Source organism: Podarcis raffonei, chromosome 12 (assembly GCF_027172205.1).
Source record: "Podarcis raffonei isolate rPodRaf1 chromosome 12, rPodRaf1.pri, whole genome shotgun sequence".
Taxonomy (NCBI): Eukaryota; Metazoa; Chordata; class Lepidosauria; order Squamata; family Lacertidae; genus Podarcis; species Podarcis raffonei.
The window spans coordinates 37360454-37382414 of NC_070613.1; the positions used below are offsets into that span (position 1 = coordinate 37360454).

The 21961-nt window shown below is 43.9% G+C and overlaps 1 protein-coding gene across 5 annotated transcripts in view; it reads left to right on the forward strand.

The window, feature by feature from the left end:
- The window catches only part of CREB5 (cAMP responsive element binding protein 5), a 265104-nt gene that overhangs the window by 64289 nt on the left and 178854 nt on the right, over window positions 1–21961 (forward strand). For all 5 annotated transcript variants that reach the window (XM_053359570.1, XM_053359566.1, XM_053359569.1 and 2 more), the window contains exon 5: window positions 10660–10781. In XM_053359570.1, the coding sequence (XP_053215545.1) occupies window positions 10660–10781 (122 nt within the window). The remainder of the gene's footprint in view (window positions 1–10659; window positions 10782–21961) is intronic.

Sequence of the window (21961 nt, forward strand, 5' to 3'; positions counted from 1 at the left end):
ACAAACTGGTACAGTGAGGAAGAAACCTGAACCATTTTCCTTGTTTTTTGCACAAATGTGCCTTTGCCATACATGCTTCATCCTCCAAGATACATAAATATGGGAAATTGTGCTGTTCTCTCCACTTTCTAATTTTCCAACCTTTGCATCTATGTTATCAAACAAACAAACAAAAAGTCAGAAACAAACTATGCGCAATTGAGCAATATATATAGCTTGCACCTTGTGGGGAAAAGCTGAGGAAGGGAAGGGACATGACATAGGTTTACAAAAGTATGTGTGATGTGGAGAAAGCAGATAGGGAGATGTTTTTCTTACTCTTTCACAATACTAGAACATGGGGTTATCTAATGGAGCCAAAGGATGGGAGAGTCAGAACAATGAAAGAAAGTGCTTCTTCTGCAACACAGAGTGTGGTTAAGTTATTCAAAATCAGGTGATGGCCAATAACTTGGAGAACATTAAAAGGCAGTTAGGCAAAATTTGTGGAGGATAAGGCTTTTTATGGTTGATAGTCATTGTGGCTAAATAAAACCTTCAAGATTAGAGAAAGCAACATGCCTCTGGGTACCAATTGCTGCAAAAGGACAGTAAGAGTGGACTGGTCTACCCATAGAAATCTGGTTGATCACTGTGGAAAACAGGATACCAAACTTTGTTCTCAACCAAAAGGGGCGTTCTTATGTTACAGCTGTCTCTAATTGGCTTTCCCCATTTTTTGTATGAGAAGCAGAAGGGGTTTTTTTATTTAAAAAAGCATATATTTTTATTGGCTTTTATAATTTTATGAAGCTAAAAATGAAAACAATAAGTAAAACATAATAACAAAAAAGCAACTTCCCATGTTCCACAACCTACAACCTCAGTGGTACAGTTAGATTACAGTGGAACCTCAGGTTGTGAACGTGATCCGTGCAGGAGGCACGTTCGCAACCTGCAGCGCCGCATCTGTGCACGCACGAGATGCGATTCGGTGCTTCTGCGCATGCGCAAAGCGCCAAAACCCAGAAATAACCCTTTCCGGTACTTCCGGGTTTGGCATGGTCCATAACCCGAAAACACACAACCCACAGCATTCACAACCCGAGGTATGACTGTACAAGTCAGTTAAGAATTCTTAAGCTTAAGCTTATAGACTGGCTGATTCTGGAGAGCTCAGTGGGTTAGATCATGGTGCTGATAATGCCAAGATTGCAGATTCAATCCCCATACAGGACAGCTGCAAGTTCCTGCATTGCATGAAGTTGGACTAGATGATCCTCGCGGTCCCTTCCAACTCTACAATTCTATGATTCTATGACAGTTTCATTGTGCAATTTGGAGTAATCAGAAGGAGTTCAGGTGGAGTTTTGTGTATCCCTTGTAGTGGAGATAAAGAGGAACTAGGTAGACAAGATTAGCCTTCGACTCTTTGGTAGGGCTCTTCTTACAAGGGATGCTACTTGTATACAGCAGGCACTCCCTCAATATATAACCCCCCTCCCAAAGCATGGTGGGTGAGGTCCAGCACTGAGGGCCTTCTGGCGGTTCCCTCACTGCGAGAAGCCAAGTTACAGGGAACCAGGCAGAGGGCCTTCTTGGTAGTGGCACCCGCCCTGTGGAACGTCCTCCCACCAGATGTCAAAGAGAAAAATAACTACTAAACTTTTAGAAGACATCCGAAGGCAGCCCTGTTTAGGGAAGCTTTTAATGTTTAATAGGTTATTGTATTTTAGTGTTTTGTTGGAAGCCGCCCGGAGTGGCTGGAGAAACCCAGCCAGATGGGTGGGGTATAAATAATAAATTATTATTATTATTATTATTATTATTATTATTATTATTATTATTATTATTATTATAGCAGGATGCAGTAGTGGGTAACTGGCCCTGCTCTCCCCCTCTGTACAGTTCTTAAAGGTGTGAAGGAATACCCAAATAAGGCTAAAGGAAACAAGGCGTTGAGGCTCATGGCTGCCCCAGCTTTTCCATCCTCCCGATGTCAACATTTGTTTGTAAAGAGCTCTGGTTCTTTCTTCCTTGGGTCTAACCTTGAACTAGGAGGGTGGAATCAGACCACTGAGAATGTCGAAAGCTGCTTCTAGGTAGACATTTCCGTGCACACTTCACACCAGACGTTTAAAGCACATTTATTCCACTTTAACGGCCATGGCTTCCCCCCAAAGAATTCTGGGAATTGTATGTCACCCCCTCACAAAAGTACAATTCACAGCACCCTTCACAAACTACAGTTCCCGCGATTATTTGAGGAAAACAATGTTGTTGAGATGCATGGTGTGGATGGAACCCCTTCAGAGTCAACTTGCCACCCCTAGCACCTGCTCCTCAGGAATTCCTTTAAGTCCTGTGGAGAGAGGAGTTTTCTGAGGTGAAAAGAGAATCTCTGAGGGAACTGGCAGAGGTGGAGACTGTCCTCAAGAGCACATCTGTGAACATTTTGCATAGTTACATAGACACTTGTAAAAACAACAACACACAAAACCCTAACTAGCAGAGGGAAAAGCTTGGAACCAGAAGCAATAAAAGTCCTTGAAACACTCTGTATAACTGTTTATACTGCAGACAGTATGTAATCTCTGAGCCATGTCAGTGGCTTTTAAAAATCATTAACACTCACAGAATAATTCAGCAGAGTTTGGGAAGAAGTCTGCAGTGGGATAACAGTTTTCACAGACTCTCATACTGCCCTTCCTGAGTTGGATTGAGGCTCATCCGCTGAATTATAAAGGGATCTTTTGTATGTTTTCCCTCTTGTATTCCTTTCTGCTGGTTCTGTGTTTTCTCACTTCCCTTGATGGATGTCTTTTTCCTGGGTGCCGCATTTGTACAAAGTTATTCAAAGTAAGGGAGGATGAGGTGAAGTACATGTTACAGGATTGGCTTCAGGGAGATGATTCAGATTGCTCATCCCATTTAGGGAATCACCTCCTCTAAATGTAAAATAAATGCTGCAAGTGTATTGCCAAAATGCCACGGGTGAATACACATCAGAAGGCGGAAATGTAATTGCGATAGGTATAATGTCTTAATGCATTTATCCCATAGGGCACCTGTTTTATGCAATGCTAAATGAGGTACTTTCCATTTATTTAAACAACACAAAGGCTAGGTTTGTAAGTGTGAGCCGGTTGAGAGTCACCCATTGGATGCGAGGGAAGAATTCAGACATTATTCTGGCCATTAACAGTGTCTCTCACACTGTAGTACTATGACAACAGTCCCCATATCAGTCACATTTCTTTCCACAATTTTAAAGCTTTCACAAAATTGAGTGCAATTTAAAATGTCAATAATTCCAGGATACAGGGGTTTTTTTTTAAATTTCAAATATTTTCAAGTTTGGCTTCTGACATTTGACTCTGAGGGACAGAAAAATATCTTCTCCCTCTCATGATGCTAGAACCCAGGCCATTGATTGAAGATGAATGGTGGAAGATTCAGACAAACAAAAGGACGTGCACTTCTTCGCAATGCACATGGCTAAACTACGGATTTTGTGACCAGATGACGGACACCAACTTGGATGACTTTAAAGCAGCCTTTCTCAACCTGTGGGTCCCCAGATGTTGCTGGACTACAACTCCCATCATCCCTAGCTAGCAAGGCCAGAGCTCAGGGATGATGGGAGTTGTGGGGACCCACAGGTTGAGAACCACTGCTTTAAAGGGAGATTTGGCAGATCCATAGAGCATAAGGCTATCAACAGCTGCTAGTCATGATGGCATGTTTTAACTCTATGCTACTGGGAATTGCAAGTGGAAGGAATGCTGTTGCCTTCATGCCCTGCTTGTGGGCTGCTGGTTGGCCACAGTGAGAACAGGATGCTGGAGTAGACAGACATTTGGTCTGACCCAGCAGTCATAGAATGATAGAATTGTAGAGTTGGAAAGGACCCCATGGGTCATCTAGTCTAACCCCCTGCAATGCAGGAATCTCAGCTAAAGCATCCATGACAGATGGCCACCAACTTCTGCTTAAAAACCTCCCAGGACAGAGAGTCTACAACCTCCCAAGGGAGACCGTTCCACTGTCTTCTTATGTGCTCTTCTTATAATAATAATAAAATAATAATAATAATAATAATAATTTATTATTTATACCCCGCCCATCTGGCTGAGTTTCCCCAGCCACTCTGGACGGCTCCCAATCGAGTGTTAAAAACAATACAGCAATACAGTTCTTACGATTTTTTTTTTTTAAATCACACATCTCGATGATTTTTTAAAAAAGCAATAATGGCACCATACTCAGTACTTTTATGCTTTGTTCTTATCTAAAATCCTCACATTAAAAATAATTGGAATTGTTGGACAAAAGTCAAACTAGGAGAATTTTTGCAAAAACACATTTGAACTATGACAGTGTGCTTGAGGATATTTCCCCCCCTCCAAGTTCAGCTCTAATCTTGTTTGTTAGTTATGCATCGAGCCATTGCTGAGTGATCAGTAAGCTTAGCCTACAGCATTGGATAAGACCCAAACTAGCACAAATCAGGTCTGGGGCATGAATGGTGCGAGCAGCTCAAAGGAAGAGTGGCAATATCTCTTCACCCTTTCTTGCAGCACCTTGGCCTTTTCCTATAGGTCAGACTTTTTAAATGATGGCAATCACAGCCACTTACCCAGTCCCCAACCCCCACTACCTAAATAGGTTTAGAATTTAGGCTGTAATCTTAGATACCTACTGGGACTGATCCCACTGGCCTCTGGAACTTTCTTCCAAATAAACATGTTTAGTTTTACACTGTATATTTCAACAAAGAAGAAGAAAAAAGTGTGTTTTAAGTGTGGAATAAGCCAATTACACTGAACCAGGTCATCCCTATGGGATTGTACAGTATTTAGGAAACAAACATACATTTGCTTGATCTAGTTTAACATCAGGTTAGTCAGCCTGTAATTTAGGATGCATCTATTTTTTTTCTACTCTCATTAGTTTTTGCTCTGACAGAGATGCTGTTGGGGGGGGGAAACCTGTTTCATCACCCACCTAGCCCCTCAGGAAATCTAAATTCCTTAAAGTTAGATGGTTTATTCTAAGATTTTCTAATGAAAAAGAGAAATGATATATGAGTGGGAGAGACTTTCCCCTTTAGACATGCTTTCCCATCAGCCATTCATCTTTTCCACCCCCTTCCCTTCCTTGTTTTTCTGGCAAAGTTATTTCATGTCATCTGCATTTGAAAAGAATCGTAGCCATAGTTGCCCTATAGCAAACCCAGGTGCAGTATGCTTAAACTTCATTAAATTCCCCCACCCACCCCTTACTTTTTACATACATTAGCCATGTTCTTACCAGGGTGCAGTTTATTCCACACACACATACACACCCTGCTCCCAGTAATATGTGTTAAGATCAGATACTGGCAGAAGTGAACAGCGAGAAACCAGTGAAAAGCAGTTTCAAACAAAAAAAGGGGATGGGGAGGATTTTTCTTTACATAATCATGGCAAACAGGTATGTACTCTTCTATGAAAATACAACAACACAAATAATAATAATAGGGGACGCGGGTGGTGCTGTGGGTTAAACCACAGAACCTACGACTTGCTCTGTGGTTGGCGGTTCGAATCCCTGTGACGGGGTGAGCTCCCGTTGCTCAGTCCCTGCTCCTGCCAACCTAGCAGTTCGAAAGCATGTCAAAGTGCAAGTAGATAAATAGGTACCACTCCGGCAGGAAGGTAAACGGCGTTTCCGTGCGCTGCTCTGGTTCGCCAGAAGCGGCTTAGTCATGCTGGCCACATGACCTGGAAGCTGTACGCCAGCTCCCTCGGCCAGTAAAGCGAGATGAGCGCAGCAACCCCAGAGTCGGCCACGACTGGACCTAATGGTCAGGGGTCCCTTTACCAATAATAATAATAATAATAATAATAATAATAATGTTATTATTTATGCTCCGCCCATCTGGCTGGGTTGGAGCAGCCGTCCCTCAGACTCCTAGAAGGTTCAAGCTCCAATTCACATTAACCTTGACCATTGGACTTGAGTGAAGTTGATGGTAGTTGTAGTCCAAAACATATGGGTCTCCCAGTGCCAGAATCCTGCTTCCTCTGGCCATCCCTTTGCCATAGCCTGGAACTCCCACATGAGCCAAGCCCCTCAAAAAGGGCTTAAGGGCTTTTTCACTCTGTGTGAATAATAGCTCTGGCAGAAGCTTTCCTTTAGGCACTTCAATGGTTCATAACCATTTCCCTGTGTCTTGGCTTCTGCAGCTGAACTGCATTGTAAAGGAAGGTGCCATGCCAAACCTACTCCTACTGTTGACTCTGCAGGGGAGATTGTCACAGAGTTCTTTGCCTTTGTTTCAGCTTGGAAGAGTGAGTGCCTAATAGACTCTGAGCGTAGATGGGCTGTAGATCCAGTGGCGTAGCGTGGGGGGTGCAGGGGGGGCCGGCCACACCGGGCGCAACATCTGGGGGTTAGGGTTAGGGGGCGCAAATCCACGGGTTAGGGGGCGCAAATCCACGGGTTAGGGGGCGCAAATTACTTGCCTTGCCCCGGGTGCTGACAACCCACGCTACGCCACTGTGTAGATCAGAAGTTGTGCTAGGGACCAGAAGGTAAAAAACATTGATTTAGTCAGGGCCTCCCATCGTCTGTCTAGCCTGGAAGCATTAACCACAAGGATTGGGGCTATCAAATTGTAAATGGCCTTGGCACTACCAGTTGCAACCAGTGACATGAAAACTCGTCACCAGTTACCCAAATTCCATATGATGATGGCTCATAGAATGCCTTCTACTAACAGGCTGGTGGTTTTGTTCTTGTTTTGGTAGCATCACCATGACAATTATATCCTTAGTACTTTGGGTTCCTGGGACGCGGGTGGCGCTGTGGGTTAAACTACAGAGCCTAGGACTTGCCGATCAGAAGGTTGGCGGTTCGAATCCCCGCAATGACGGGCTGAGCTCCTGTTGCTCGGTCCCTGCTCCTGCCAACCTAGCAGTTCAAAAGCACGTCAAAGTGCAAGTAGATAAATAGGTACCGCTTCGGCGGGAAGGTAAACGGCGTTTCCGTGCGCTGCTCTGGTTCGCCAGAAGCGGCTTAGTCATGCTGGCCACATGACCCGGAAGCTGTACGCTGGCTCCCTCGGCCAATAAAGCGAGATAAGTGCCGCAACCCCAGAGTCGGTCACGACTGGACCTAATGGTCAGGGGTCCCTTTACCTTTACTTTGGGTTCCTGGGACTATTTAGCTTAGGAATAGGAAACCTGGTGAGCACCAACATGACCAGCGGTCAGGGATAATGGGAGTTGTAGTCCATCAGTATATGGAGGGCAAAAGGTTCCCTATCTCTGAATAAGGTTACCCTGCTTGGAAACAAGATGACAAGACAATGTCAGCCTTCATGCTCAGTGATCAATCTGGTGCACAACTGAGGAGTCTTCAAATGCTTAGTTTGATGAGTAGAAACTTTCTCTTTCAGCTGGGACTGTGTTATCCACCCACAGCAGTATAAAACATTCCAGAAATGTTAAATGCAAATACATATTACACACCCCTTCAACTGGCACTGTCAGGGCCTTAATCCCTTAAGATCATGATTGTAAACAACAGGTAAAAATAAAGTTCATTCAAGTTGGCTATGGGTTTTAGTGTGTTTTTGGTTAACTGTGCAGTAAGGCAATTCTGCTACATGCAATCTAATCCTCCTATGCTCATGTTTTCTGGGGTATTAAGGCAACCCCTCACAACCCACCAGCTGCCCGGGACACAGATTGTCTAATACACTTGAGTAATGATGTGACAAGTCGGTGGAAATAAAAACTTTGTCAAAATAAAAAAGGAAAAGAAAGTGAGAGAGATCTGAACCCCTCTGTGGTGTGATAGGCAGCCTTTGTTTCAGCACTCGTATTGCTCCTAGTTCTCTGATTTTGTTATCATTGCATGGAAGTAAAACATGGCTAATATATAACTTCACTGAAGCGCTCCAGCTGAACAAGCCAAATTCCTGTTATTAAATGTACAGCAGACTAAACAGTTTTGTTAAATATCAGGCATCAAATTACACCCTTTGGATCTCTGCTTGTCACATATCCACACTGTAGATTAATCACATTTGTTATGGTTTAGTTTGAAAGACTTTGATTTTTTAAAAAGAAGAAGTAGAAAATCTATAGCTATTCTCTGAAGCTGTTTGTTATTGCTAAGCAATACCATTTTTTAAAAATGGTCTGACAAATAATATTTAAAAACCTGTATTTTGTTTAACAAGTCTGATGTATGATTGAAATAATACAGTTCCTTTCCGCTTTCTAAGGATCCATTAAGCTTAGAGTTCCTTCATAGAAGCAAACATCTTTAAGTTAGAGTCCGTCTTGAAAAATGTTGCATGCTGTGGTTCACTTTTTAATATATGCATATAATATTGTGCTATTCTTTACAAACAGTTAGGAAAATCTCTTGTTTTCTATAAAAGGCTCTGGGACCACTCAAACAATCTACAGCCGTAGGTGTTTCCTGAAAGCCTTTGGTGGTGTTAAACATTGTACAGCACTCTTTCATTCAGGACAAAATTGCTCATATAACTCAGAATGTAGAATGAACCCCCTCCCACACACACACTATTGTTGCAATCAGCTCCTTTTGTTCTTTAATGTTCGTTAAAAATACTAGAGCAGCTGAATGAATAGCAGGCAGAGGGTGTGATATTTTATTGGTTGCAGTGGTCCCAGATAAATTAGCCTAAGTTGCATTGGCTTCACACACATTAAGAGCAAACTGGGCATAAGAAAAGGAGATATGTAGGTATTGCAGGAGGTTCATTGACACTTATGGACTCTCACTGGCAAGCTGTCATTCTCTATATAAATTTTATTATTATTAGGTTTTTTTTTAAAAATTGTGGTTTTAACATTTGTTCATCCTCCTCTATTTCACCAGTTCCTTAGTTTAATAGACTAACACGCCAACGTGGGGATACAGGGCATAGCCCGTAAATGGCTGTGCTCTTTTATCTCTGGTCGGGGACAGAGGGTGGCGCTAGGGAGGGAGATGTCGTCGCGCCACTCCTTGGTGTGTGGAGTGCCACAGGGCGCAATCCTCTCCCCGATGCTTTTTAACATCTTTCTGCGCCCCCTTGCCCAGATTGTCCGGAGCTTTGGGCTGGGCTGTCACGAATATGCTGATGACACTCAGCTCTATATGCTGATGGATGGCCATGTATAAGACGCCCCCTATTTTGGGGGACTCAGATTTAAGAAAATCCACCCTCGGCACTATCTATGTATAGGACACCCCCTAATTTTGGACATTATTTTTAAGGGGGAAAACCTAGCCTTATACACGGGAAAATACGGTAGTTATGGTAGGAAAGATGCAAACACTTTTCTTCTCCATAATGCTATGCACACACAGAACAAAAAGTCACCCATGTGACATAAACCTAACCTAGCTGCTCCGGCTCTTATTTCCCATGCTATATTTGCTAAGTACAGCCCCACAGCACTGCTTTGGAGAGCCAGGATGCGGTCGTTTGAGAGAATGTTGAATCCTTTCTTCTAATGCTCCTTTCTCCAGTGTAAAACACCCTATGTGCTATTGTGTGTGTGTGTGTGTGTGTGAGAGAGAGAGAGAGAGAGAGAGAGAGAGAGAGAGAGATGAGTAAACATATAAGTGTGTGTGTACAGAAAGTATGTAGAATAGCCTTTCTCAACCTTGGATCCCCAGATGTTGTTGAACTACAACTCCCATCATCCCTGACCGTTGATCCTGCTAGCTAGGGATGATGGGAGTTTGGGTCCCCAACATATGGGGACCCAAAGTTGAGAAAGGCTGCTGTAGAGTGTGCTAGCTCCACCTCATCCTTCCCTGCCACTTAGGTTGCCTTCCAACCTATGGAGGCCGGTTCATTAGGACAAATAGGACACTGCCTCAGCCTTAGCACTGATTCTTCCAAGCCCCCCACCCCACCCCCGGCCTTCGTACGTACTTACAAGTCCAGTGGGTGGACCTGCCTTGTCTGCTTCTTCCTCCTTAGTCTCAGTTTTCTCCTTGTAGAAATGAGCAGAGAAGAGGATGGTGAATTAGTTGGCTTTGCCTGTCATGGGTCATGATTGCTCTTGGCTTCCCTGCCTACCAGTCCCAATGGGGTCACCAACCACCACTGCTTCCAGCTTCTGTCTGCCTGAAGGGGGAAGCCTCCTAAACTTGTGGGCGCTTCCTGATTTTCCATGAGTGCAGAAGTTTCTGCATTTCAGACAGTTGTCTTCCATGAGAAGAAGACAGTAGAAACGGGTGGAGAAGGGTGGGTTTAACAGGCTCATAAACAGTGCTCCCTTTGCTCATGTGTTTGTTTCCATCTTTGTAACACCTGAACAAACATTAAGAAATAGAAACAAAAATAAAGGATACAGCTTTCTTCGCCATCTTTTAAGGATAGCCTCCTTGCTTATTTTAGTTTAGGGATTTGGGAAGCACTATATATATATATATATATATATGCAAATAGATCTGTTCGTCTTATACTTTTAAAAACCTTTTTTTAAAAAAAAAACACTTTATGGGAGTTGCCTCTGGTATAATGTACACAAAATAATGATGGCTTCTCTACATTGGTTTTGCATCTTGTTATATTAATATGCTGAAATATATTATGTTACAATACCTTGTTCTTAACTGCAAAAAATACCCACTGCAGTTCCTTTTGATATTTCTCCTCAGACCAAACTCCGACACCAACCCGGTTCCTAAAGAACTGTGATGACGTGGGACTCTTCAATGATATAGACTGTTCCTTAGAGCATGAGTTTAGAAAGGCACAAGAAGAAGAGAACAATAAAAGGGTATGACTTTGTAGTATGGAAACATGCCCCCCCCCGCCCCTTCCGATATGCTGTGTGAAAGCAGAGAGAACACTATGACGTGACTGAGGGGGAAGGACACACACACAACCTTTTAGACTGGAAACTAGGTGGCACTGTAGATTGTGACATGTTTTCTAGCTTGCATTAACTGCTAAAACTGAGGAGACAACCTGTGATGAAGCTACTGAAGGAGCAGACATTTACAAAGGTGATTTGAAGAGGAGGGCCACACTTAAAACAAGGGCATTTCACAAAAGGAAAGAGGGGTCGTATCAAGTGCTGTGGTTCAGCTCAGCAATGGAGCTTCACTCACCTCTCCTCTCCCCGGCTGCCCCCTGGGCACCCTCAAAATATGCTCCATAGGGCCCTCCAGAGCAGTTTTTGGGGGTGCACAGGAAGATGAGAGGAAGGGGAAGTTCTGTGCAAACTGAACTAAGTTTACAGTGATGGGGGGAACCCAGAATATATATATATATATATATATATATATATATATATATATATATATATATATATATGTGTGTGTGTGTGTGTGTGTGTGTGTGTACACACACACACACACACACACAGTGGTACCTCGGGTTAAGTACTTAATTTGTTTTCTTAACCTGAAACTGTTCTTAACCTGAAGCACCACTTTAGCTAATGGGGCCTCGTGCTGCTGCCGTGCTGCTGGAGCACGATTTCTGTTCTCATCCTGAAGCAAAGTTCTTAACCTGAAGCACGATTTCTGGGTTAGCAGAGTCTGCAACCTGAAGCGTATGTAACCTGAAGCGTATGTAACCCGAGGTACCACTGTACACACACACACACACACACACACACACACAAACATTTCCAGTATGTGGGACTGTACCCTAAATCTCTGAACTTTCCAAAATGTATCTGTGGTGGGCTTAAGGATACGGAAAGTTCATGATTTTTGCCCTTTTAATATACCTTGGAATCATAGAATTGTGGAGTTAAAAGAGATCCTAAGGGTCATTTGGTCCAACCTCCTGCAATGCAGGAATCTCAGCTAAAGCATCCATGGCAGAGGACCATCCAACCTCTGCTTAAAAACCTCCAACAGAGAGTTCTCCACCTCCCAAGAGAGACCATTCCACCTTGTGTTATATCCTGTGGTTTTGTTTCTATCTTTGCCAATTTGCAGTCAAAAATAGGTTGTAGATGCCGCTGATGTATTCAAATTAATTCTAAATCAAATTTACATCAAGGAGAGAGAATTCTAATTTATAGGCACGGTAAAATTGCCTGTATTGTTTGAAAAGGATTGTGTCTATTAGCATCATTTATTGTTTTAATTTTTACTGCAATCTATATTATTCATTCATTGGATACCATACCAGTGCTTTGCTAGTATGTAATGGGATTGTTTATTTCTTTCATAAAATTTATATACCACTTGATTGTAGCAAAACCCTCAAAATGGTTTACAAAAAATATAAAACAATAAAGTTGTCACTAACAAAACGACAACCGCCATTTAAAACATACAGAAAGTTAAAACGATGTTAAATTCATACAAGCTTTCTAAACAACTGGATTGGAAGGAAGCTGCCAGTGTTGGGAAAGGGTTTGCCTGTGAGTTGGATCGCACCTGCCTGCATCTCTCCTTCCAGGTAAGTGAGCCTTTTGGGGTAGAGTAGGAATTGCTTCTTCTCTTTCGAGCCTGCGGAAGAAATGCAACAGGCATTCTGCTGGGCACAGAAAGTGGAGAAATGGAAGAGGAGGAGGGCAGCAGGGAATTGGCTGGTGATTTTTGCAGCAGCTGCCTGCAGCCTGCCCCTTCCAGCCACAAAATGTGAGCACTTCCTTTGGGGTAATTATCCACCTTCTTTAAGGACGCAGAGATCCTTTGCCACGTTATCATCCAAATCATTTCCTGGGTTGGCGATGGGGAGGAATGACAAGTTTTGTCCCAGGTGACAGCTGGGGTGTGGGTCATGCCTGATATTGTTATGCTGTAGATGTTTCCTAGTTCAATGTCCCTTGACATGGATTGCAAAAGACCTTCTGATATTGCTTTACAGTTTATGTTGGGTTATGCCTAGAGTGATTCAGATTTTTTCATATGTGCCTGAGAAGTGTTGAAGGGAAGAGAAGTGGCTTTTTAAAAACCTCAGTGACGGTACAGCCCAGGGGCGTAGGATTCCATCATAAGATGCCATGTGCTTTCATATGGTTCTACTTTCTGCTTTACCCCAAAGTCTCATGTCCCTTGGCAGATTTGGGCTGTGTGAGCCAGTGTGCTAGGCTTTCAGAAGAAGGTTTGAGGCTCTGACAGGGTCTTGAGTCCTCCTTTCTCCTTCCCAAAGCCTAGTTAACACTTTCCCAGCATTGGAAAGGAGGTGGGAGGGCTCTAGGACCCTGCCAAAGCCCTTGAACCACTTTCCCAAACCCAAGCACCTGCTCACCCTGCTTTGGGAAGGCAGCACGAAGGCGCTGGGCACCAAATTTTGGCCTTTGCACAGGGCACCGTATTACCCAGTTCTGCCACTGCTAGCACCCTCCACTCTGATTGCTCTGTTATTCAATGCTACATATGCTCATGAAATTTCACTCATCCATGGTTTTAGATTGGATGAAGGAACTGACCTGGTGGGAAAGGATACCATCGACTATGGTATCCTGTTGGACCATTCTACTACATGTGCCAAATTGCATGTAGCAGTTTGTGTAGAATGCAAGTATTTTATTTTATTGTGGCCCCTGGCTTCCAATTATGATGTGAACCTATTTTGCCAGGTAAATACTTGCGAGCAACAAGTCAAATCAAGAATTGTGTGCACATGAACGAACCAGTTCAATTTCAGTGTTTATTTTGATCATTCACCATTTATAGAAGGGATGGGGCACCGATGCTCCTCCAGATGTGGTTGGACTCCAGTTCCCATCAGCCATGATAGTCAATACAGTGGTACCTTGGGTTAAGTACTTAATTCGTTCCAGTGGTCCGTTCTTAACCTGAAACTGTTCTTAACCTGAAGCACCACTTTATGGGGCCTCCTGCTGCCACCGCGCCGATGGAGCACGATTTCTGTTCTCATCTTGAAGCAAAGCACTTAACCTGAAGCACTATTTCTGGGTTTGCGGAGTCTGTAACCTGAAGCGTATGTAAACCTGAAGCGTATGTAACCTGAGGTACCACTGTACTCATAGGAATGTTGGGCGTTGTACACAACACTTTGCACTGGCGGTTCTCAACCTGTGGGTCCGCAGATGTTGTTGGACTACAACTCCCATCATCCCTGAGCTCTGGCCTTGCTAGCTAGGGGTGATGGGAGTTGTAGTCCAACAACATCTGGGGACCCACAGGTTGAGAAAGGCTGCTTTACACAGTGAATATAGCTACTTTCCTCCAGGAGCTTACAGTAGAAATGTTCAGCAGAGGGATCTCAAAGGAGGGGAGGAAAAGTGGAGGCATTGATAAGGGGAGAAATGGGACAAACAAGCGCATGCTGCAACTGCCTTCCCCAGCCTGGTGCCATCCAGCTGTTTTTTTACTACAACTCCCATCATCCTCTGCTAGCGTGGCTTTATAGCTTTGACTGATGGGAATTTGGACAGCACCAGTTGGGAGAATACTCCCCTCACAGATGGGGAGCTCATACTCATAGATGAAAAATAGTTGCATTTGGGGGGGGGGGCATAGTTCCTAGTTCCTTGCCCCAGATTCTAGTTTACCGACTATCAAGAAAATTAAAACTATAGCAAATTGTGTTTGATCATATAAAACGAAGGCCGCCTGGCATCCCTTTGTGACCACAGCCTGTAACTGATGGCTGCACTTTGAACAGAATGTGTCACTCAGACTGGGCTGTCCCTCGCAGCAAGGTAGACAGTGACGGCAGATCAGGTTATCATCTAAGCCTCAAGCAACAGGTTTTAGGTTTACACTGGTCTGAGCATAAAGTATCCCAAGCATTTGTCATAGGTTATATTTGCAAGCACATGACCTTTCCTGCTGCTGGAGAACTGCTGGCAAATTGACTCCAGGGCAATGAATGGAGGTCTAAGAGAATAAAGTCAAGGCTGGGGAGATCAGTACTCCCTTTGCTACAAAACAACTGGACTGGCTCTGTTGAAACATCGGTGTATTAAACCTCACCTGCATCTATATGTGACAGAAAGAAAGTGTGAGTGGCGTCCAACCAGGAACTGTATAAGGTACTCTGTTTGATGTAGGTGTGTGTGTGTGTTTGTGTGTGCACGTACAATGAGAGCTAGGTGTGTCTTTGAAATATATCGCACAGTAATTTACAAGTTGTTAGATGTGTCAGATGGTGATAGTGACAGCAGCAGCAGCAGTAAATTATAAATAGCAAGGATTGAGAATGAAATAGCATCTGTTCATTCCTCCACACCATGGCAAGGAACCTTATTGCCACTGCTTCCTATTGCTAGACTCCCTTGGAGATTTTGCACACTGATCTGGGAATTATTGTGACTATTGTACTCAGGAGACTATGATATGGGCAGGGGAGGGCTTTAAACTTTACCTCCACCATGGTCGCATTCAGGACCGGGTGGGAGCCTGCAACTGCTATTTACTATAAGAAACTCCATGCGATAGCTGTTTGCTTGAATAGTATCATATCTCATTTCTGCCTCGGCGCAACACTAGTAGCAGTCCTCTCCACTCCAGTCTGATTCTATGCTAACAAGTTTCAGGGGTTTATGTTTCCCAACAGCAGTTTTGCCCTGTCCCCCCAAATGGCTTAGTCAGTGCATTTGAATTAATCAGGAAATGCAGGAGAAGATATCTTGTTATATTCAAGCATTACCACCGACTGAGATTTTGGTGGCTCTTCCCAGTGTGCCATCTGGATTGCGAGATATTCTGAAATGCTTGTGGCTGTCGCCGAGCTTTAGGAAACCTCATTCTGGAAGCACCCTTGTCGAATGTTGTCAGACTTTGTATGAACGTACAATTCCATTCTGCTTTGCCAACTAGTACATACACGCTTGTTCCAGAAGACTGTGAGTCATGCCAGTGAAAGTGATAGGAGTGTGTGTGGAGAGGGGGGGTAGATTTCATTTCTAACTTGTGGTTTTTGTTAGATAATGATTCACTGTTAAGAATTCCGGAACCAGAAATACTCTAATATCTCCTTATAAGGCTGTGGTGCTAACAGTTGCCCATTAGTTGCTGGTTCTGTCTGGATGATTTTAAAATGCTGATTATCACATTTATGGGCCAGATAGAAAATTTCAAATTCTTATAAGGGAGGAACAAACAGAAATTTGAAATATCTTTTGGAGAGAGCAGACATGGTGCCACTGTTTCCTGAGAGATTCTGGAGACTGACAAACCATTAATAAGTGATTAGAAAAATGGACTGTTGTGATAAAAATGAGGAAGGGGGATGATGAATGTATTACGTCCATAGAGCTTCTAAGCTGAAGCTGCCTTAAAGAGAAAAAAATGCTCCGGCTGTATATGTTAGGGTCATTGGCGTTATTGACTATTGATTTAGCACGAGGCATTAGGAGTTAATAGCCATCTTTCAAAAACTGTGCTGTGGTGGCATTTTGCTGTATGATTTGTTATGCACTGTAATTTGGAACCTCTCAAAATACATCAATAGAAGGTCGTTTTTAAGATTTCAGACACTTAGGCAAACCGTTTAGGATTCACTCTCCCTGCAATGCTGGTCATCAAGGAATCTGCAGTAATTCCAGTGCAGCTGCCTAGAACCTGCCTATTGCGGAGGTGGTCGATGAGGAGCATTTGGAGAATATTTCTCATCAATACAGCTATGGATGTCTGTAAGGAGGCTGAAACAGAACAGAGCTGTGTGCTTACTATCATGGGGCACTTAGAGTAAGCTAGACACAGGGGCGGAGGAAGGGGAGTGTGGTGGGTGCGGGCTGCCCCGGGTGTCACCACTGAGGGTGACAAAATGCCAGGTGGCACTCACCGTGGGGCCTGCAGCGCGCCCAATCCACGCATCTCTCCTGGGAGAGACACAGTGGCTTGGGCATGCGCAGGCTCCCCACTGCCCAAACGGTCTGCCAGTTGCCTCCCCCCCCCCAGCTGAGGGTGGCTGAGTGGGTGGAGGCCCTGTGGTGCGCCCCACTCCTATGGGGGCTCACACTGCCCCTGGGCACACTGCCCCAGGTGTCCGAGCAGTTTCCTCCGCCTCTGGCTAGACAATTACTTTCTCTGAGAAAAGCAGAGAAGGCACAGGAAACTCCTGATTCCTTGTTGTTGTTTAGTCATTTAGTCATGTCCGACTCTTCGTGACCCCATGGACCAGAGCGCGCCAGGCACTCCTGTCTTCCACTGCCTCCCGCAGTTTGGTCAAACTCATGCTGGTAGCTTCAAGAACACTGTCCAACCATCTCGTCCTCTGTCGTCCCCTTCTCCTTGTGCCCTCCATCTTTCCCAACATCAGGGTCTTTTCCAGGGAGTCTTCTCTTCTCATGAGGTGGCCAAAGTATTGGAGCCTCAGCTTCAGGATCTGTCCTTCCAGTGAGTACTCAGGGCTGATTTCCTTAAGAATGGATAGGTTTGATCTTCTTGCAGTCCATGGGACTCTCAAGAGTCTCCTCCAGCACCATAATTCAAAAGCATCAATTCTTCGGCGATCAGCCTTCTTTATGGTCCAGGTCTCACTTCCATACATCACTACTGGGACAACCATAGCTTTAACTATACGGGCTTTTGTTGGCAAGGTGATATCTCTGCTTTTTAAGATGCTGTCTAGGTTTATAAATCCAGTGTCACCAGGTGACTAAGTTATATAATTATACCATCATAACTTTGCCCTTCCAAAAGCCATGTTTCACAGCAGCTTTGCTTTGTTAGCCAAATAACTATAGAAGTGGAAGGAGGCATGTATCAGTGGAATGCATATTTGTGCGCTCCCTGCAACAGTGTGATTGAGGGAGATTTCAGGCAAAGCCCCAGCACCTGCAACTAATTTCTAGATTAGGGAATTTTGATTGTGGTTTTTTTAAAGCATAACTTTTTAAATATTGACATGCTGGTGCTTTATGGTTAGCACAGACCTAAGGAACAGCCTTTATTGCAATAGCTTTTTACTAAGATACTGCTAAGATAAGGCTCCTAAATCTTGGCAGCCTTCTTTCAATGCCCTCTTTTGTCTATTAAACACAAACTCTTCTCTTTCCCTAGCCGAGCTGTAACCTGGGTGGGTAATAGGACACTGCTGATACATTTTAGCGCAAGGTGCACTTCTGCCTTATTTATGGAGACAGACATGCAGGTTGAGGACTTAATCATACCTGATAAATCACCCTGGAAAGCCTATTAGAACCATATGCTGATTTTGCATTAATATGGGGAGTCTGTTTTTAGTCATGTAGGACAGTGTTCTGTGCTCCCCCCTCTCAGGGCTCCCCTTTCCCACCCTCCCCCTCCTCTTCCGTTCATCCTTCCACCCTTGTTTGTGAACTATTTATGTGCTTAAGTGGTATCATTTGTGTGGGGCGGGAGACGTTAATCTTAGAAGTATTGTGAATGGGAATTGGCGAAGGAGGAAATAAAAAGCCAGACTGGCTAAGCCTATTATGGCTATAGCCATCTTTATTTAGTGGGAATTCCAAAGGTGGAGCCAAAAAAAGCCAGCAACAGGAAACACCAATAAAGGCTTCAGAAAGCAGAGGAATGGCGATTGCTCAGCATAAGGTAGTCATTTTCAGCCAGGTGGTTAGTAAAATTCTGCAAAGGTTGCTGGAATCCTTCAAATCGTTGGCTTCCTCCCCTTCCTTGGGATGGATGAACCTGCCCATTTCTCTCAGTTCCTCGCTTTTCCATTCTTAAATCCATTTCTCCACATTTCTGAAGCATTTTGCAATGGGGGTGGGGTTTCAAAAATTCATCAGCATTTCAGTATGACTATTTTTTGTATAAAAACACTTTTGTACGTAACGTTGCCTAATAATACACATTCTTCGCAAAGCATTTTACACAATATATGTATGGTTTTTTTCACTATTATAGGAATGCATTTCTGCACATACATTACTGCAGCATATCCATTTGTGTACACATTTCTAGGCTGGAGAACTGCAGAATTCAGAAATGTGTTAACTTTGAAGGATGTGTTTTGGTTCGAATATTGTTTCAGAAAGTGCAAATTTGGTAGGTTCTTCCTTAAATGTGAACTTGATTGCATTTCTCCCCCATCTCTACTCTTTCCTTATACTTCAGGAATAAGTTTCATTTGCTTTTCAAATGAGATCCACATTGAGTCGTATTTGACGTGACGCTCTATTTATTTCTCTAACAAAATGTACAGTATATACCACTTGACTGTAATAAAACCTCCTGTAAGACATTTAGAAAAAAATATTAACATTATCAGTTAAACACAAGTAAATTTGTTAACATTAATGCTAAAAGAAATCCTATACCCTTTTAAAATGTGGCTCTTTTTTGGGTGGAGGGTGTTTTTGGGTTATTGTTCTTATTTTGATGTTATATATTGTGATCTTTTCTGTGAACCGCCCTGAGACCTCCAGGTGTAGGGTGGTATATAAATTCAATAAAAAAATAAATAAATGTGGCACACTGGATTAGTGCATCTGGCTGTTACCCAGAAGGTTGGTGGTTTGAGTCCAAGTAGGGATATTATTATTATTATTATTATTATTAGCCGCTGTGTACAGGATTACTGCATTACAGGGGGTTGAATTAATGACGCTTGGGGCCATTCCAACTCTACAGTTCTATGATTCAATGTGTTTTTAGCAGGTGCCAAAAAAACTTCAGCGAAGATGCCTGCCTGATGTTAGGTAAAGGTAAAGGGACCCCTGACCATTAGGTCCAGTTGTGGCCGACTCTGGGGTTGCGGCACTCATCTCGCTTTACTGGCTGAGGGAGCCGGCGTACAGCTTCCGGGTCATGTGGCCAGCATGACTAAGCCGCTTCTGGCGAACCAGAGCAGCGCACGGAAACGCCGTTTAACTTCCTGCCGGAGCGGTACCTATTTATCTACTTGCACTTTGACGTGCTTTCAAACTGCTAGGTGGGCTGGAGCTGGGACCAAGCAACGGGAGCTCACCCCGACACAGGGATTCGAACCACCAACCTTCTGACTGGCAAGTCCTAGGCTCTGTGGTTTAACCCACAGCGCCACCCACATCCCGCCTGATGTTAACAAGCAGGTAAATCTATCACTAACAGTTCAGTTCCTAAATATGTTTACTCAGAGGTAAGCTCCAGTGAGATCAACAGGACTTCCTCCCATGCAATTGTGTTTAGGATCATGGCCCACATGAACTGATTGCTCAGAGAACTTTTTAAAAATTACCATTGACGAAATCCTTTCCATCTCCTTTGAATTATTTTGCCAGCTCTCGGTGCACTCTGTGTGATGTGCGGCACAACCCTCTGTACGCTTACTAAGAAGTAAATCTTTCTGAATTCAAGGGGCTTTAGTAAGTTTAGGGTTGCAGCCGTGGCATTATTATTTGCTTATAAATCTACTTGCTGCTTAAACGAATGGAGAAGGACAGAGGATTCCAGTTGCTGTGTCAACTGGATTTGTTTCACCTTATACAGGCTGCCCCAATCTATTCTAAGCCTCCCTCAGGATATCCGGGGCTTTTGCAATTGGGCCTTGCTTCCTAGTCCCAAAAGGCATGTTTCCTTTCTGCAAAAGAAATGCTGTTGTTGATGAGGACATATACAGCGAGTAACTACAAGAGTTAATCCCACAATGCAGGCCCTTAATTTGTGCCTCAAGGTCAAAGGAAAAGAAAACAGAAACAATATAGGAGGCATAAATCCACTAAAGCAGGAACAGCCCCCTAGTAAAGTAGAGGATCTAGATTTGATATGTTAGGTATTAGTGGCAGCTAACAATGGGATACTGATCATCCCATCTTAAGCCCTTTATGTTGCTTTAGTGAAAGAATGCCCTTTTCATGGCCTCTCCAAGCACTGCAAGACATGTGTGTGGAAATTAATGTACTGGTTATTGTTGTTGCTTTTTAAAAAAGACTGTTCCGTAAGAAAACAACTGATCCCTCTAACATTTGTTACTTCATATACACCTTAGCTATTGTCAGAAAATAGGGTGAACTTGTACATGCTGCTAAGGAGTCCAAACTGCTGCAGCCTGCAGCCTCTCCGGTCCTGTCCTGCCCTGTGTCCTGTGCCCTGTGGGACGTAGGTGGCGCTGTGGTCTAAACCACTGAGCCCCTTGGGCCAGTGATCAGAAGGTTGGCAGTTCTAATCCCCGCGACAGAGTGAGCTCCCGTTGCTCTGTCCCAGCTCCTGCCAACCTAGCAGTTCGAAAGCACACCAGTGCAAGTAGATAAATAGGTACTGGTGTGGCGGGAAGGTAAATGGCATTTTCGTGTGCCTTGGCTTCCGTCACAGTGTCCTGTTGCACCAGAAGCGGTTTAGTCCTGGTGGCCACATGACCCGAAAAGCTGTCTGTGGACAAACGCCGGCTCCCTCGGCCTGAAAAGGAATTGAGCGCCGCAACCCCATAGTCACCTTTGACTTAACCATCCAGGGGTCCTTTACCTTTACCTTTTACCTGCTGTGGTGTAGCGTCTGTATCCAGCACCAAGGGCAAGGTACAAAAGAGTCTGGGCACCACAACTCACCTGTAGCGCACCCACAGGAATCTCCGTAGGCTGGCAAAAAGACAGTTGGAAAAAGATATATACGCAAATAAAGCTGTTCTTGGGGGATGAAAGGATATATGATGTCTGACATGATTGAGAATCACAGAGCCAGAGATGAAGAATTTTAAAGTGTTAAAATCGAGATGTGGAAAATATGGAAACAACGAGGAGAGGCGGGATTGAGATTTGGAGATATGCTTCAAGGTCCACACTATGGGAAGTCCCGAAAAATCAATAATTATAATTTGGATGATAATTTGGTCTTTTTTATTTTAGTTTTTTATTTTAATTGGATTATGACTTGATATGTTAATTGGATGTTTTTTATTGGAAAATTAATAAAAATGATTTAACAACAACAAAAGGAATCTCCTTAGGCCAGGCCAAGGAGCCGGTGTGCTGCCACCCAAGGCTTGAGCAGCTGCTTCTGCATCCACGCCGGGCGCGCCAGTGGCATCCTGCCATGCCTTGTGGCTGCTTGCTCCAATACAGGGACCTTGGCTGGTGGTTCTGCTGTGGGCCTGGGGCAGGAGGGAGCTGGGGGCCTC